Source organism: Bacillus rossius, chromosome 1 (genome assembly GCF_032445375.1).
Source record: "Bacillus rossius redtenbacheri isolate Brsri chromosome 1, Brsri_v3, whole genome shotgun sequence".
Taxonomy (NCBI): domain Eukaryota; kingdom Metazoa; phylum Arthropoda; class Insecta; order Phasmatodea; family Bacillidae; genus Bacillus; species Bacillus rossius.
The window spans coordinates 157,590,452-157,610,538 of NC_086330.1; the positions used below are offsets into that span (position 1 = coordinate 157,590,452).

At 36.5% G+C, this 20,087-nt stretch overlaps 1 protein-coding gene across 2 annotated transcripts in view; it reads right to left on the minus strand.

Annotated features, from left to right (window-relative positions):
* Positions 1 to 20,087, minus strand: part of LOC134546336 (F-box/LRR-repeat protein 6) — a 94,579-nt gene that overhangs the window by 43,981 nt on the left and 30,511 nt on the right. For both annotated transcript variants that reach the window (XM_063389104.1, XM_063389105.1), the window contains 2 exons: positions 8,876 to 9,016; positions 6,637 to 6,798 (listed from right to left, as the gene is read on the minus strand). In XM_063389104.1, the coding sequence (XP_063245174.1) occupies positions 6,637 to 6,798; positions 8,876 to 9,016 (303 nt within the window). The remainder of the gene's footprint in view (positions 1 to 6,636; positions 6,799 to 8,875; positions 9,017 to 20,087) is intronic.

Here is a 20,087-nt window from a genome sequence, read left to right on the forward strand (position 1 = left end):
AATAATTTTTAGTGCATTATTATTTGGCCATAGAGGTAGATTCTTTAGATTATGGACAATGTTTAAAATATTGTTATTCAATTACATTTGCCCATTGAAAGTTAAATCGCATAGCCATGAGTTTGTGATGCTTCTAACAATTACTTTTTGTAACAAGAGTAAAAATTAAAAAAAGAGTTTAAAGAGTAACAATGGCCAGTGTCTTATAAAATGTGATTGGGGACGTCCACGGAGGAGACTGTATAGCTATTGCAGGCTAAATATTTAAGTAGTATTATAAAAATGTAACCAAAAATTTTACATTAATATGTTTATCTAAAAACTTAATCATACTTACAATTAAAAAAAATATTATTTTATGCAAATTGTTTGGTATTCCAGAGAGTGACACCAAATTGAACCTTTTCCAGAGAATAACCCGTGTACAGGGTGTTACTGTGTTTATTCTTTACGGGTCAATAATTTCTAACTTAACATGAAACTATCTTAAAGAAGAGACACTGAAAAATAAATTATATCATTAATTTCTATTTGACCGAATTAATTATTCAGAAATTAACAAAAAAAGCCAATGTAAGAAAGGGAAGAATTTTCAGTTTTATAATTTAACTGAATGAAACTCAACATTATCTTGTAAAGTGTGGTGAGTGAAGTTTAAACGTGTAAAGAACATTACATTATTTTATGACGTATGAAAGACTGTTTTTTTACCAATATTACAGTGTGTCTTTTAAGTCATGGTGCACCTTCGACCGATCACAGGAAATCAACGAAACAAGATACAGTCAAACCTCTATCTATCGTTTTTCAGGGGTCCAACAAAAAAATTCAGTAGATGCGGACATTCAATAGATGTGGACTTCACTCTAAGAATTTTTAAAAAATATTTCAACCTCAAAATTAGTGTCAGAAATATATCAGTTACTTATCATTAAAGTTAATCAGTTGAAAAATAAATAAAAATGGAAGTATTTTACTTAATTCAATTTACACTTGCAAAAAAAAACATAGGCTACGCACAATAAATCTACATGGAAATGAAAGTCTGTTTCAATATCCTGAAGTCTGAAATATGTTTACTCATGTCATCAAATGTAGAGCTGTACTGAAGAAGCCGATTTTGCCAATATTTAGTTGAATCGGCATTTCTGCCGACTTCCGATACGCTTGTTAATTTTCGGCCGATATTACTGAAAAACGAGAGACTGCCATAACCTAAAAATCCACGATTACCCTTTTCACTTTTCGTAGTAGTACTGCATTCTTTCAGATCACATTATTTCTTCGCAACATGTGCCAAACGTACATATAAAAATTTAACATCCTTTTTTTCAATAATGTTCTTTAATTTTAATGTCAAAAATAAATACATTACCGTCACGGTAAATATACATCTCAGTTGTTACGGTAACTGTAGTGCAAATGTGGCAGCTATCGTGCTTCTGCAGTAATTATGGTATTGACAAAGAATCTTTAGTTCTTTTTATGGTAATTATCTTAAGATAACAATTGGGTTTGTACTGTAGTTATGGTACATCATCCATATTTCTTCGTAAGTTGTTGTTCATTTGTCTTTTCATATTTACGTGCTCCATTACTTGGCTGCAGATTTAAGGTGATTTTTACTACTGTATACTATCGTTACTGTTTTTATGACGGTTTCTTTCTAAGATATGGTTATTTCTGCAAAATCTTTATGGTTAAACGATCATCTATTATAATTTATAGTGACGGGACCACATATTTTGTACGATCAATGCGGACAAAACGATAATTCCAACATCGGTACAAGCGGACTTTTTTAACCTTAGTTGTATGGCAATTTTGCCGAAACCGTAGAAAGTATACGATAAACACGGACAATCGATACATGCGAGTTCGATAGATAGAGGTTTGACTGTACATAGAAATGTGAAATCTTCACCAAATAAGCTCTTTCATATAGCCTCTACACACTTGTCACTTACCAATGGTCTATCAGAACGGGGTTTGTCCAACAAACTGCTGGTATACGCTTATCCCACCGATTAATGTCATTTCTATGCAGTGGCTCTTCGTTGTACACGTGACGATACACCAGCCCCTTGAAGAAACGCTCTAATTCGTTCCAGGAAAATAGAGCGCTAATCAAAACAGCGCTAATCAAATACATTTTTGCTAGAGGTGGGACGACACCACACTTTCGATACTCGATTCTGTATTGTTTTTTCAGTTCGATACTTTCGATACTTCGATACCTTCGATACTCCAGGGAAAAATATTTTCCCATTAAGTAACAATTATTACAAATAACATAAATTAGTTTAAAACTATATAAATTCAATATATCATACCAGCACAATGTCAGATTAAACTTAAATACATAATGTGTAAATAATTGCATTATATTAATGATAAATATGAATTCATCATTATATATACATACATATGATAAAACCACCAGAAATGTAAAATACAGTCCATAATCAAGTAAAGCTGACATGAGAAACAGTGGCCTTACAAAATGTTTGAAGTCCTTTCTTGGAGGGGGGTAAAAGTCACCAAGCCTAAATTAGAAATAAAAAAATTAGGCTATTGTAAAAAGAAAATCAGAAATTTTTGCTTGTTTGTTTCATTTCACAAACAACTTTATGCAATAGAACAATTTTCAATAAAACTTGAGAAACGTAAAATACAAAACAATCCGATCGTAAGAAAACAATAACAAACGGGTATATTCAGTTCAAAGATTAATGAATGCACAAAATATAAGATCCGTGCCTTGGTAAAGCGCGTGCACCATTTTCATAATCATTGCTGGTTTGCGCCACTAGTCTTTCTTGGTGCTGGCCATAGATGCTACTAGCGCAGTGCACAGTCTTCCTGATACTATCCATATCTATGGTGCGATAAAGTTATTTTCTTACGTTTGCAAAGGTAAACAATGAACGTTTTTCAAAATAAAAGCATTAATTAAAACGTAATTTATCAGGAGGAATATATATAACAAAAAAATTTGTGAATTTTAGGACTTTTCCGCTTCGTAAAAACGTATGAAACAGGAAATTACAAATTAATGATTTTATATGTGTATGTTCCGGGAAAGTAAACCATTGTAAATATAGTACTTTCGGCGGGACCAAAATTAATCGGTGTATGACACGGGAAAATGTATGAAACGGGAACGTATCATCGAGGTTCTACTGTAGTTGTATTTTGTACGATGGCGACTCAAAACTTAATTAAATATAAATGAACAAGCATTCCGGTATCGAAAAAATGTATCGAACTTACAGTTTCAATACTCGATACTTTGCGATACCGTCAAGTATCGAAGGTATCGAGGTATCGAAGTATCGAAAATCCCATCACTAGTTTTTGCCAAAAGAGTGCATGTTATTCATTATAATTGGTTCTCCAGCCACTGAAATCCGTTTGTTTACTATTCCTTATATTACATTTATTTCGTTTAAATGTACGTATTTACATACTGTTAACACATCTAAATACAATTTAAGAAAAATATAAATGTATAAATTGCATTTAAAGTTCAAATAACCTAAAATAATAATATATTTAAATCACAGGCGGCATAATTGAACTGTACATAGCCTACTAACCTCATATTTCCTTACGAAGCACGTGTATACGTCACATATTTTAGTTAAAAATAATAGTATTTTGAACATATAAGCTCTGTTTGAATGTTTAAGAATAGAGAAGAATAAATGTTACGTTTTCTATTAACAAAATTCTATCTTAAAACAATAGCGTAATTAGTTTATATTGAAATTGATTCTAAAAAAAGAGTAACTTCGTGTACGCACGACTAGGATTCAGCGCAGCCTGTCATGCAAGATGTGAACAAGCCTTGAAAGCTTCCGGCATTTCCCACTAGAGCTGCTACTGAGTTGCAAGACGGCATAGTATGTATAAACATTAGCTAAACACACATGTAGGCGTCGGAAAATGTATTTATGAAATATTATTTACTGTGCAATTTTAATTAGGCTTTAAAAATATGCGATGGAAGCGAATAACTATTACATAAAAAGGTAATATCTTTATTTGATTCGTCATGTTTATGTTACACAAAAGCCATCTTATTTTTAATTTGTTGCATTTTGTTTGTTACATTGTGCACGTATGAAAATAAAATAAATTATGTGGACGAGAAAGAGCGCTACTTCGAATATATGACAGCGCTACTTTAAATCATGCCCTAATTAATTGGCATCGTTACTTCAAAACAGGGCTAATCGAACAGCGTTACTTGGAGGGGCTGGTGTATTCACGTTCAACTTTAGCCACAGAATCAAATTTATCAAGCCACAGAACACACTGTACTTTCATCTGTACCACCCACATCTCGACTGACTGATCCGCTGCTGCTATGCGGTCTGTGGTGTTCGTGGTGTTATGTCAACCTGTATGCGCACACCTTTGCACATCATACTCAGAAACTCTTTGCGATACTGTCAAATGTAGCGCAAGTTTTAAGCTTTGTTTCGTTTCTGTTAGCCACAACAAGCGTTCCTAACCGCATACCTGCCAACTTGTTAGGAGTGCAAGCAGTAAGATTTCCAAATTAACAAATCTATAGCGTAAATCAGGCGCGATGTTTAAAATAAGTGATCCGGAAAACACGTGTTTATTTTGCATTGATAACACCACGTCTCTACCCAAAATATGAAAGTTAAATAAAAAGTTACTGTAATTTATAAAACTTAACAGCTTGAATGCAAAATAAATGATTTAATACACATGTACACAAGTTAATGTATATATATATATATATATATATATATATATATATATATATTTTTTTTTTCTTACCGAGATAGGCCTTTATCATAAGTCCTTTAGTTTCTTCCCTTTGGAGCACAAATCATAAAATTAAGTTCACTTTAGAGCATGTGATTACTATCAGTTCAGAAAAAAAATATCACTTCTTGCCAATGTAGTTCATTTGCTAATTATGAGTTAATGTTAATATGTACACAAAACTGCCACACAAACACACAGTGTAGGAAAAAAACAGTAACTTATTCCCTACGACCACTTTACTATGCACTGGAATTCTGCAGATACTGTACAGTAGCATGTTTAGCTCTTTTTAAAAGTACCTATTTCTTCCACCCTCACTGGCAAACTTGCAGAAGCCTTTTCTGCAGCCAAATTAATTAAGTGGCACAGACAACCTATGACTACTAAATTTGGCTGTTTTTCTTTTAATACAGGAATAACAACATTTTTAACTCCAACCATAACTGCTGCATTATCACAGCCAAAACCTATACAATTATGAATTGGCACATTCATACTTTCAAGTTCTGATAGCAATAACTGCCCAATATTTGTACCAGTAGAAGCACCTTCCAATGAAGGTATGGCCAAAACACAACTAGTTACTAACCTGCAGTCAGGGTTGTAATAAGTTACCACGAGAGGATATAACTTATTACTTGTGTCATTGCTTCCATCAGTAGCTAGTGTATATGGACCACTTTGCAAGCACTTTACTACTGAAGTAGTAGTATTGGAAGCCATTTCTTTTACTATTGCTGCAGTTTTAGTGCACCCACAGTTGTACTTTTTTGCGATATCAGACCCTGGGAACATTTTTCTAAAACAAATGTCCGGCGTGGTCGGCGACGCTGAATGGAAGGTTATGTTCCACTAAAAAGCTTGTAAAATAACATTCCCCCTAATCACAACACTGTCACTGTTACGGTTCACGGAAAAGAAACTACTGATTTTTTTGTTTTCTTCTGCAAGCTTCGCGTCATTTTCATGTTTCAAGCTCTTGACGTGACAGGAAATATCGTGCTTGCCGTCATGGGAAACATTAATGTCGCAACGACAAACACTACACAATGCAAAATTAGAGCCCTTTTCACTCTTAGTAATGAAAGGAAATAATTCTGAGTAAGATGACTGAAACACCTGTCCATATTGTTTCTTACTACTCGTAGCCATTATGAAATCATATTATCTTACGTTTCGTACAAGCGCTAACTTATAAAATATTTACCGCACTCGTACATAAACGGTTAAGTCGTTATCACTCGTCTCCAGCCAACCTGCTGTGTACCAACAAAACTCACAAAAATTACTTTCATGACTCTTCCGCACAAAAGATTAGCAAGATCAGTTGCCATCCAGCCTGCTGTGTACCAACGAAACTTACAAAAATTACTTTCTTTTCGGAACGATTTTTCTCAGACTCCATTATTCTCATATTATCGCGGACGCCATGTTGTTAAACAATAACAAATGCTGCTCAAATGGTACATTTATATGGGCACTAAAATATTATATTGCATTTTTGAACAGACAAAAATCTTAAGATGTTCCGAATTTCCGTACAATCGTAATATGAATTATTTTCCGTACAAATTACGGGAAAATCGTACAAGTTGGCAGATATGTAACTGCACCTTGACTTTACAGACATTCTGTATATTATCAAAAACAATTTAGTAAATTTTCTGATTTGAAATCTGAAAGAGTATGTATTTCAAATAACCGAAGTAATATTAATTCAAGAACATTAAATCTACTTTAAGCAATTAGATTGAACATTTTACACAGTCTAACATAAATAGACCCAGGCAGTTTCGAAGTGCCAGCGTGCGTGCTGGTGAAGCACAATACCTGCTCCTGAAGGGTGGCTTGCGCCAAGCACACCGTGCTGTTGGTTATCCTGAGCACCCTCAGGTTCTGGCAGCCCTCCTGCAGCCTCTCAATGTGCAGGTGTGCAGTGGTGTACGTGCGCAAGTTTGACAAGTCCAGCACTTGCAGACCTGGGCAGTATGTCTGGCAACCACAACAGCGCAACAAGTTTATTTTTTAATAGGGTTTTGATTAGCACGGTGATGCACTCCGTCCCACAAGCCATGTTGATAATTTATTTTTAAGGCAAAACTTAACAACTTAACTCTAAGGACTATATTTATGTAAATTTTAACATGATACCTCTCTTACAAAAGTTGCTAGATCACAAAATGTTCCTACATATATTTAATGTCACATGATGGGTGTAAAAAGATGTTCATAATTATTTACACTTACACTATGTTTTACACCCATTATATTACACTTAGTAATAAATATCCACTGAAAGAGACAACACCAAATGCAAAAGAGATATTGTGTTAAATTTTCATAAATAACCCTTAGATAATAGTAATGACTGCCAGGGCTTACTTCACTGTTGTGCAAGTTTATGGAAGGCCTCTACAGCAACAACCTATACAATGCTCGCAAGGTTCTTAATGTTAGTCACCCTGCACTCACAAATATAATTTTCCACTAAAATCTATTATTTACTCTGTGTAAAGACTGTAGCAAGTCCAACATAAGTTTGTCAACACACTTTGGGTACATTCAGCACAATCATTTTCGGATGCAACAACCTGAAAATGCTGATTTTGGTATTATAAACATTTTACATTTTAAAAGTTGTCATCCACATTGCCTAAAAGGTTTATTTCTTTTCGAATGAATGAAAATCAAATGAGAGTAAAAGTACGTTCATGCACCAAGTCAACAGGGCCCTTAATGCTGGAAAAATGCCAAGAACTAAAACATGATACATAAGAACCCTGTTATAATGGTTCTCATAGGGGCAGAAGGGGAAAAAAAATTATAAGCAGGAAATATTAAATTAGCACTTGTCAGTGTTTAAATATTTTAACGATACAATCATATAGCCATGTAAACAAATATCATGTTAAAACCACTAATGTGTAACAGTGATGCTCAAATTTTCTTAAACCAAACTATTTTTTTACAGCACTGCCACAGTTAAAACTAGAAATGGTAGTAACCAATATTTTAAGATCACAGCCTAAAATGTGATTGCTCCTTTAGAATATCTGTAATTTTTAGCCGTGATTCAATCACAATTGATATAATACAAAAATTTTGAGTTGTTTCAAAATATGTACATATAAGACGATTTAATGCATTAATAGGAACCAATATTATGAAAATATAGTGCAAAAACACAATGTGTTACAAAAAATCAATCAAAATCCGAATTTTATATTGTTTGTATGAAAATATTCTAAATCACTTCAATAAAATCACTATTGTAACATTCCAATGTTCTAAAATAACATTAAGATTAAAAAAAATGTATTCAGTGTCAAGTAAAACATTAGGTTGAAGATTGCTTCCGTTTCTTTTATTTATAAATGCTTAACATTGCTATATAATGCTATATAATCATAACTTACAAATAAAATAGCTTTCTCATTACCGAACATTTGTATTTATTGAAGTTGGAATAGGAGTTGCGCTCTACCAGCTTCGTAAGAATTATTGGAGTTTAGTTCAAGCCAACAAATGTCATGTTTAAAACGTTAAAAAAATTTCTGCAGTCTATAGGACCGTAAAGAAAAGAAGGTGTGCTGCTGTATCTTGTTTGGGAAGAATGACAGTTTCAAGGGAACTGAAGCTGCACTGCTATTGGTAGCCTGAAAGCATTTACAGTTTACTGAAAGCTACTCTGTCATTGGCGGTATGGGAGCAATCACAGTTTCCACATCAGATGGAGCGCTAGTCACGTCGTACACAAGACTGTGCCCAATGATATTGCTACTCTGATCACAGATACTTTACATGATGAATCACACACTGCGACAGCGATTATTTGACATCTGCAACTAAAACACAGGTAGTGATTTTGCAACCCATCTACATTTAAAACTAGTCTGCTAACAGTTCCATCCATTACTATCAAGTTACTATTTTTAACTTTTCAGAAAGTAAAACATTTAACTTTTGTTTATTCTAGGCACCTCTTCCATAATTTTCCTTCGCACGCTCCCTCAAACAGTGTTAGACATAGGTATTACGAGCTGTACGACCAAAGAGCTACGACACTCACAGCGAGCGCATTGATGATCTGTGGCAGGCCCGACAAAGTGTTGTCCGCCAGCACCAGGTGGGTTAGTCTCTCGCCCATCTCCTGGGCCAGGTGGGTGAGCGAGCCGAGTGACAACGCACCACGGCTGTTGGCACTCTCCGGCTGGAAAAAAAACCACAGCACAGTTTCATACGGCGAATTTCAATAAAGTACATTCGAGACCACAGCCATGCCAGATTATATATTCAGCTGGATGATTTATTTATTTATATATTTGTAACAATTATGAAATTTTAGTGATATGGTTGGAATACAATTAAACACAAAACACATACACACTACAAGTAAACAGGGAACAAATAAAAAAAACACATGTAAAAAAAGGACAGGAAATAAAAATAATAAACTTCAGTAAAGAACAACATATAGGACAAATTACAGTATAAAACTAGAACACATCCAACAATTATAATTTATATATAAAATAAATTGTAAATTTATTAATATGTGAAATTTTTCCAATTAGAAATACAAAATTAATCTAAAAATAAATGAATTATTTAGTTATTTTTATATTTTAATTAAAATAAAATCTAAAACAATCATAAGAATAATAAAAAATTATTTGTTAAAATTGGTATTGAACTGTTTTATATCAAATTTACTATCTAAAAAATTAACATGTTTATCACTAACTACCTGCAAGTACCTGCTTCGCTGGGTTTTTTTTGGTACTTTTTGTATAAATGAAATGTATTAAGACTTTTCTTTTATCAAATTCTTTTGTATTTTTTTATATAAAAATTTTACATACTAAGTAAACACAAATATCTTACACATACTAAATTATTTAAAATAAATCAGATTATTTATAAATTATTTATAGTACTTCAACATATACAATATTTTTAGTCATATTTTCGTGTGATATTAGTATATGCTGGTTTTCTCCGCAACCTGATATAGATAAGGCAACATATAATTGTCCGTGGGAAAAACAGTATTCTCTCAAATCTATTTCAACATACTTAAAAGTTTGTCCCTGCACTTTATTTATAGTGACTGCAAACTATACCTTCAGAGGAAATTGTAACCTTTTAAAACTAAATGGTAAATCTGTAGGTATCATGCAAGGTATAAGCAAGGTATTGATAGTTGTCAGGGAAATCAAGCTTTGATTACATATGGTTTATATGGTTTCATTGATTTAGCTTTGTGATTTGGTTTCGTTGTCTCGGTGTAGTTTAGATTTATTGTATGGTATTTTTCTGTTTATAATTTGCTAGTGTTTTGAAATACTTGGTAATAACAATTAAATAAATTCATTTTCCCTTTTAAAACACAATTTACAGCATTTTGATAGACTGTTTTCATACATATGTATTTCTCTCGCGGGCGAAGCCGCGAGTAGTTAATAATAAGTTAGACTTATTTTAACATTTATCTAGTTCGATATTTTTGCCAGCACAATTTGTCAGCTGAACGGTCAGGAAAATCTAATTTTTTTTGTTTCTATGTTTTGGAAGAATACATATAATTTCTAACTGCCTTTTCTATTTCGTTCATTTCATAAATGTGTTGCGGTATCAAATTAAGGATTGTTCGTATCGCCCCTCCGTCTACCGACCTCCAACATTCTCAACAAAGTGTCATTACTTACTAAAAATAAATAGTAAACTCAAGCTTAGGTGTTTTCCTACAAGAGCAATCTCGTCGGACAATGCGGACACTTCGGCTGAAACGCTAACGTCCGGTAATACAGGTCAGGGTGCAGGCCAAACTTTGGCGCTAAAGCCGATTGCTCATTGCATAGTATTTCATGTAATTAAATTATATTTGTCGTGGACAACATAATGATTTATTCTAAAATATTTTGTACGTAGAGTAGAACCCCGATTATCCGTGTTAATGAAGGGGACGAGTGAGTCGGATAATCGAAAATCACGGTTAGCTGAGTCATGCTTGCCTCAAAGGTCATTAGCCCACAGACCGCCATCTGTGGACATTCGGAGATTACATATAAATAACGACCCTAATCTCTGGAACCGTGAGGGGTCGTATCTATTCTCCGTTCACTCTTAGCTGAGTTTTGAAATAAAAAACACCGTCGTATCACTGCGCCGCGTCAGCTAGTGATAGGCTGAATTTATCTTGCGTGCCAAGCACTAGTTGCAACACACACAAACTTCAGTACAGTCGGTGCTAATAAAATAACGGAGAAGTAATATAACAGGAAAATGGTGCCGTTACCTTTCACGACACAAAAGGAAACAATGTTTATTTTTTGAATAATCGATAAAATAGCACCGTAACGTAAGACAACAATATGATAGTGTTACGATTTAGTACTCACCTAATCACTATCTGGCAGTGGTGCTATCCCTTCCAGACTTGAATCAGACCTACCACCACTATCTTCGTCACTACTGTCATCACTGTCACCGAGAGGAATGATTTACTGGCCCCAACAGCGTGACACATTCACAGTGAGGAGTTGAAGTGGAGCGGTTTGCAATTGAAAAAAAAGGAATTCGGTACAAACTTTTATAAAAGTTATCTTAAGAACATTATATAACTAGATGTTTAGAACTTCGAACACATTTTAAGCATTTTAAGGAAAATATGTTAAGTCTTCTACAGTTTTTAAAGAAGTCTGTTACTTTTTTTCTGTTGCGACTTGTTTATTTTTCGTTTGATGTTTAATCTTACTTTTCTTAATGTAAGAATATCTGAGAACTTACTATCTTCTTCCTGTTCCATAAACTGTAAAAGTGTTTCTGTTGACTCTAACGCAGTTTGCAGATTCACACGTTTTGCTGGAGTCAAATCTTCCCCGTCGCCCTCATCACTTGAACTGACATCGGCGGTCGCGCATGTGTTCGAATTGACAATGTCGTCATCACTTTTAATTTCATACCCAGGAAGCAAGACGTCAGTTTGTAGCCATTCCTCTATGTTTTCTTCATCAACATGAGCAAATTGCTCATTGTTTTTTATAGTCGATTGAAGCGACTCAGCAAAGTTTTCCGTCTCAATGTCTTCTTTTTCAAAACCGTGGAAGTTATCAGCTGAACCTTCAATGTCACAATACAACTTCCTCCAAGATCTGACTATGTTTACTTTCGAGAGCATTCCCCACGCCTTAACAACAAGATAAATTGCTTCCTTTAAGTTCATGTTTTTCCAAAACTGAACCATTGCCCTATCTTCCTCCAGCAGTAAGTTTAAGAGTTCTCGTCGGTAATGCCTCTTTAATGTTACAATAACACCTTGATCCATTGGCTGAATGAGCGCAGTCACATTTGGAGGCAAATAGGATACAAAAATATTCCCATCTGCTGATTTCAACTCGTTTTCATTTGGATGAGATGGTGCATTATCTAAGAAAAGCACTGCTTTGACCGGCAAACCTCTTGACTTCAAAAATTCAGAAACATGTGGTACGAATTTGGAATGGAACCACAGTTTAAAAATTTCTCGAGTCATCCAAGCAGATTTATGTGATAGTAATCAGCTGGAAAATATTTCATTTCCGTGCCTTTAAATGATCGTGGCTGTTTTGCTTTCCCGACACACACTAATTTTAGTTTATCTTCTCCACTAGCATTAGCACAACACATGATTGTGATTCTCTCTTTACTCGATTTGTGGCCAGGCGCAGACTTTTCTGCTGATGCTGCAAGTGTTTTACTTGGTAAGCACTTCCAGTTCAAACCAGTCTCGTCTCCATTAGACACTTGGTCTGGAACTAAGTTGTGTCTGTCAATAATCCGCTGGAACTCCTTTTTAAATTTGCTTGCCCCTTTGGTATCGCCGCTAAGTTTTTCACCTTCCAAGGACAATTCTCTTATTCCATGACGATCTTTAAATCTTGCCAACCAACCTCGCGATGCACTGAATTCTTCTGTCAGGCCAAATTTTTTTTTTTTAAATTTGAGCCTGCTGTGATAAAATTACGCCACTTAGTGGTACACCCTCCGACCTTTTCTGTTGAAACCATTCAAACAAACAAGCGTCCAAGCTGCTAAATGTGGATTCTTTCATCGTCTTTCGTTTATTTAATCCACTTGAAGTGTCAGCCTGTGAAGCAAACTGAAGGATTTTTTCGCGATTTTTTATGATGTCGCGCACTGTTGTGTTACCGACATCAAACTCAGTCGCAAGTTTTGCAATCGTTTTTTCTCCACTCAGAAATCTTTCTATAATTTTTGTTTTGCTGTCGATTGACAGTAACACTCGCTTTCTTTTCTGTTCATTTGATGACATGATGAAATGTTATGCTCAACACTTCCGCACAACACTACGGTATAATCCGTCGGAATGCAGATCACTGTTACAATACATAAAATTATCACCACCTTCACGCTTCAACAACGTACACTAATGGACTGTCTCCATGCACCGGGTAATCTCTGTGGCACGGCGCCGTGCTGCGCGCAGGAGTGTACAGTCCGGTCATGCGGACATGGAATCGCGCACCGGTGTATAATCTATTCACGTAACACGGAACACAAAAATAGTATGTACATACGTATGTATCGACTAGTATTTTTTTTAACTTTCTTTGTATATAAACATGACTGAGTCAAAAGTACTTTGCCCAACATACATTTTGCAAAGTATTTTAACATTTACATACATATTGAGTCATTGGTTATATGTAGGGCCCGGAAATTTTCGCGAACCGCGAAATAACGCGAAATACCGCGAAATGCCACCAAAATTACATTATATGCGAAATTCCACAATAAACCATCTATTCGCGAAATAACCGCTAAATCATTTAAATTCACTGGTTTACATAAGCGTTCACCCTAATTTACGTATTTTGCTTTCACCCGAAACTCGCGTTACACTTATTTACAGCAATATTATATGCTCTTTATTCATAAAATCTACATTTCATAACCCCATGTGAATTAATATTGTTCTGTTTTCTATTCCACGTAACGTAACCTACGAACGAAAACCAAAACAAACACATCGACGCCTGCTAGATGCGAGTGCGAGCGTAAGCGATAAGCGCCCGAGTTCGAGATAATCGATTTAAGTGTCGATACATTCATGGAAACTGTTTTTTCTGTGCGTAAAAGTGTAGCCGGTGCAGTCTATTCTATTAACGATTCTATCCGTTTACCGCGTCAGTGGCCACGCGCATTGTGTTCATGTGTTTACTAAAGGGATGTTCACAATAAAATTATCTCGTGATTGATGAAATACGTGTTTGTTAATACTGAGTGTTGAAAATGCCGAAAGTTGTAAGTGTTTTTGATCGCGCACGTGAATTTGAGAGCGATGGATTTTACGTTTTTGACAAAGTGAACAAAACATTGATGTGTAAATTTTGTAATGTTAAAATAGAGTGGGCTCGCAAAGACACGTGTGTCAAGCATTGCCGCGATGGTACAGTGCACAGACAGAAAAAAGCAGCAGCTGAATCACAAGCCTGCACAAGCAAAAGGCAAATTTCTGTTGGTGACAGCTTTCAGGTGGCAAAAAAGACGAAAGTTGACAAAGAAATTTTTGCCTCATCTTTGACAAAAGCTTTCATGGAAGCGAACATACCATTGGAGAAACTCAGCGATCCTGCAATAAAAAACTTTGTGGAAACTTTTGTTCCTGGTAAGGATGAATATTTGTTTATTATAAATTATTTGTTACGTTCCAAGACCCCATCTAATCTGTTAAAACTTGTTAAAGTTAAAATTGTTTTAAATTTTTTTCCATGTTTATACCGCTAGAGGGCACCATTTGCTTACAGGTGGAGGGCAGTTACCATGTGTAAAAACATTGCGTGCGACGTATGTGCCCAAGATCCAAGAAGCGGCTGAGGAGCAGTGGATTAAATCAATTGAGGGACAAGATATTGTTATTTTGTGTGATGAAACCACTGACAAAAAGGGACAGTGTGTTTTTGTGGTGCTTTTCAAAACATTACAAGCTTCAGACTCACAAATTCTTCTTGTTGCCGGGGTCAAAATTTTAGAGAATTCTAATGCTAGTGAGTGCTCGCGGGCAATATTAGAAGTACTGACAAAATTTAAGGTTGACCATACAAGGGTTGTTGCGGTTGTGTGTGACAGTGCACGCTACATGACAAAGTGTGTGCATTCTTTACAAGTTGTTCTTTCGTCTGAGGGTAGGGACGTCCTTCATGTTCAGTGTTGGAGTCATAAACTGAATCTCATTCAAAATATTTGGCCCCAATCTCTGCCGGAGCTTAACAATTTTGTTAGCAAAACGAAAACAGCATTTATGAACACGCGCAAAAGGAAACACAAGTATGTACTTGTGTTTTCTCAAGCAGCGCTATCCAGAACAAGAAAAGCCTCATGTTCTGTTTCCATCACCAGTCCTTACAAGATGGGGTTCATGGTTTGAGTCGGTGGGTTATGTTAACACATACCTTGACGACTTGGTAACATACCTGAAGTCACTGGAGCTCGAGTCGTCAGAAGCTCTGATGTATTTTCAAACCTTGTCAGTGGAAGAGATTGTAATCATTCAATGTCAGGCTGAATTTCTCGTCGAACATGGGTGTGCTTTGGTTGAGCTGACAAAGCAGCTGGAGGGTTCAAGCTACCCCATGTCCCACTTGATCAGTGGAAAACTCTCAGACTTGTTGAAAAGTTTGCAGCTGGTGAATGATTTTAATTTTGGCTCAAAAACAAATGAGAGTCTAAAGTTGTTGGCAGCTGTTAAACAAGGTTTGGTTAAATCCCAGTTCCAGTCCTGTGGGTTGAGGTGTCACACAAAGTTGATGAAGTTGATTAATGAAGATCCTTCCAAAAATATCTTCCAAAACTTGGGGCAACTGTTTAATCCACGGGAAATAATGTTGAATGATGTTTGCAATGATATGGTCAGGGCAGGAAAATCATTGCCATTTGTTTCAACTGTTTCAGGAAAAGAATTTTTGGAAGGATACTCAGCCTTAAAGGAAATAGTAGTTGAGAAAGTGAAAAAGAGTGAAGGAAGTGTGGATATCATTCCAATTCTGTTGGCCTTGAAACTGGACCATTCAGCTTTTGCATGCAATGCTCTGAAAGCCATTTGGATACCAGTATCAAATGTTGACTCTGAAAGGACATTTTCAGCATATTCCGATGTGTTTTCAGACAAAAGGCGAAGTTTGAAACCTCAAAACGTTGAGCTTATGGTCTCATTGTACTTTGGAAGTAAAACATAACATGTTGAAGAAACTCGGACTAAGTTATACTTACAGTGCTGAATTGTTATTAGCATAAATTTTGCTTCTTGTCTTACATATTGAATAATTTTTGTAATTTTTAACTATTGAAACTGTTGATTTGTAATTTGTATTGTTTTGTGGAAAGCTGGAAAAAAATTTAGGCCTGTCCGATTATATTTGCATTCTATATGACATAATTTTTGTAAGTACAGCGTGTATTTTTTTTAAATTCACATTTCCGAAGTGCAGTTTTTATGACGAAATATAAAAATTTTTATGACGAAATCAAGAAATTTTTATGGCGAAATCTGCTTATTTTATTTACCGTTAAAGTAGGGCTCTAGTTATATGTAACTAAAAAATTGGACTTGATGGACATAAATCGCGGTTAATCCGCGAATCGGATGATCGAGTCGCGGATAATCGGGGTTCTACTGTAGTTGAATGTATTTATACTTATAACAGTCATATCCAAGTATTGACATCATAAATTTTAAATTTTTACTCATAGAAAATTACTATTCACAAATTTATGTTTATACATTTCTTAAAGGCTAGAATATGGCAGTAATTCTCGGACTGTTTCCTTATTAATTAGTTTTTTTTTTATTCACTCTCCATGAATGATTATATCATAATTTAAAAAAAAAGTACTGTAAATTTAAAGGGATAGTAATATATATTACAGATATGGCATTTATTTAAACCTTACACTCTGCCGTAATGCCTACCGCACGTTCCAAATGTGATCACGGGAATATCGAAGAATAGGAAGGAAGGGGTAAGGTAGTGCCCGTAAGAGGAGTTACCCGCTGGAGGGGGGGAAGAGGAGGGAGAGAGAGTGAGACAAGCGCGCGCATGCACAGACGTGCCTTGGCTGGTAGTACGGGCCTGTCTTTAGGCGCTAGTCTGTAGAGTGGGAGTGGAGTTTGCAGTGCAGTCATTGGAGTGTGTACAGTGTGTTATGTGTGATTACGCAATGTTCCAACTAATACTGTGAAACATTGATTGAATTGTTATTGTGGTTAGTGGTTACACTTGTCGTCCGTTCGTGTTTTATTGAGATGAAGTTATTAGCAAGTAAGTTTTCGCTAGGCCTATTGTTAAACTGAGTTCAACCATTGTGCATAGAATTGCTTACTGAAAACTGAAGGTGTTGACTTTAGGTTACTAAATACAGAACCACGTTAGCACGTTATGAAATTAACAGGTAAATCTGTAATTCACAACCAAATGTCAAACTCCAAATAGAATTAATGCATTGATTAATCATATACAGGGTCCGGCAAAATGACCTCCCATATTTGGAGAGAGCGCTGCGTGAGTTGTGGTGGATATACTTCGATGGAGGGGATATCTATCGATAGCGGTAAACGTGCCATTGTCAGTGGGTGCAATGGCGTGGCGTGGTGAACATAGTGTGTTTGTTGTGGAGGAGTTTATTCGTAACGGAATTTCTGTGATTAATACTCAGCGAGCTTTTTGCATTCGGTTCGAACTTGGCCGACATGATTCTGTTCCGGATAGAAAAACTATTCACGTTTGGGTATCAAACTTTAGAGCACCAGGTTCTGCACTGAAAAGAAATTCGCCTGGCGGACCTCAGACTGTTACAATGCCGGAAAATGTGGCACGTGTGAAAGCATCCATCCAGCAATCTCCAAAGCGTTCAGCACTTAAACAGGCAGCTGCCCTAGGATTGTCTGATCGGAGTGTAAGAAGAATCCTGCCCAGAGATCTTCACATGCACCCATACAAAATGATGGTTTCCCGAGAATTAAGTGAGAGAGATTTTGAAACTCGTAGAGCTGTGTGTGAGGACATTCTTCAGAACATTCCCCCTGGTGCTGTGTTGATTTCATCTGATGAGGCCCACTTCCACTTGTCAGGTACTGTAAATAAACAAAATTACCGCTACTGGGCAACAGAAAACCCATAGGAACTTCACCAACGACCACTTCACAGCCCTCGTGTGACAGTTTGGTGCGCCGTTGCAGAATTCGGTGTGTGGGTCCGTATTTTTTTAAAGAAAATGGGCTTACGGTAACGGTTAATTCGAATCGCTACTGTCACATGATTGAGACCTTCCTCCAACCAAGTTAAACCAGTTTCTTAGAGACTATGCTGAGGAGAAGTCTGGTTCCAACAAGATGGCGACACAGCTCACACTTTGTGGCGATCTCTAGCAACTTTGAGAGAGTTGTTTCCTGGACGTGGACGTCTTCTCTCTTTGCGAGGAGATATCGCCTGGCCCCCGAGATTGCCTGATTTATCACCTTGTGACTTTTTTCTTTGGGGACATTTAAAGGCGCAAGTTTATAAACATCGTCCCACAACCCTGCAAGCACTTAAGGAGGCAATCACCCAGGAAGTGGCTGCCATTCCATCGGAAATGACACGAACTATGGACAACTTCCGGGAAAGGCTTCGTCAATGTGTCAACTATGGAGGACACCATTTATCTGACATAATGTTTAAAACCAAGTAATTTGAAATGACATAGTATTTGTTGTTCACAATTAAAAGTATTTTTTCTGTATCTTTCTTCGTTTGTTTGCATCTGCCTTTTAAAATATGGGAGGTCTTTTTGCCGGACCCTGTAGTTGTTATTGATAAACTTGCAATTTGTAATGGATATTAGGAAGTTTTTACACAAGCGTTTAAAAGTTCACCATGAGAAAGTTAATGATGGTAGTGAAGTTGAAAACCATAACCATCGAATGATCGAATGTGTTAAAAAAAAGTCGTGGACCTGCTGAAACTGAAGGTGATTTCGTACCTCTCGCTTTACCATCAAGCAGCAGTGATTCTCAACAATGTTTTTCAGAAGAATACCTATTCTAGAATATTGCACTATTTTAATTGCCATCTGATGGCAGTTTCGTTATTACAGATGATTTCCATTTAAAACATGAACACAGTTGAATGCCTTTTGTTTAAATATTTAAAATATAACTTTTTATATTTTAAAAACACATCTAGTAAATTTGAAATGCTATATTGATTGTACAAATGAAATCATCTACTCAAGAAAATAAGTATGACTTTTCAAAAAATATATATATATTTTTATTGTAGGCACTTCAACAACACTCCTGAACACACTGTGTTGTACAAGGAGCTATTGAAAGATAAAGAAAAAATTCAGGAACTTGAAGAAACTTCTACAAAGCAAAAACCACAATTGCTGCAGTCTACTTTATCGACTATGTTCAGAAGTACGCAGAAGATGTCACCAACCGATCCTAAAGCACAAAGTTTTACAAAATAAATTACCAAAATGTTGCCAACAGAATGTTTGCCTTATGAGTTTGTAGAAGGGCGTGGGTTTCAAGAGTTAATGGGACACAAAAATGTTGAACCTACATACACAGTACCATATAGAACAACATTCTCTGAACGTTACATTCCAGCTCTTTATGAGGAAAAAAACAAACCCTAAGGAAATGCTTGTACCAACAATATCACCCATAGCATTTACATCTGATAGCTGTAAAGTTCCATGATCCCCACCCCTTCAACTCTTACACACCGTCCCCGCTTCACCTTCCCCTCCGCCTCTAAGCATGTCGCGCATGCGCAAAAAGGTTCTGGTGCATAGTACGAGCTTGTCTTTAGGCGCTAGTACTCTACTGCGGGCATCGGGATGGGAGGGATGTCCGGCATGGTGTAGGGTGTGGGAGCGGGCGGGAAGAGACCGTGGAGGGGGGAGAGTCTGACGTCCAGCATGGTGTAGGGGTGGGAGCGGGCGGGAAGAGACCGTGGAGGGGGGAGAGTCTGACATTCAGCATGGTGTAGGGTGTGGGAGCGGGCGGGAAGAGACCGTGGAGAGGGGAGAGTCTGACGTCCAGCATGGTGTAGGGGTGGGAGCGGGCGGGAAGAGACCGTGGAGGAGGGAGAGTCTGACATCCAGCATGGTGAAGGGTGTGGGAGCGGGCGGGAAGAGACCGTGGAGGGGGGAGAGTCTGACATCCAGCATGGTGTAGGGTGTGGGAGCGGGCGGGAAGAGACCGTGGAGAGGGGAGAGTCTGACATCCAGCA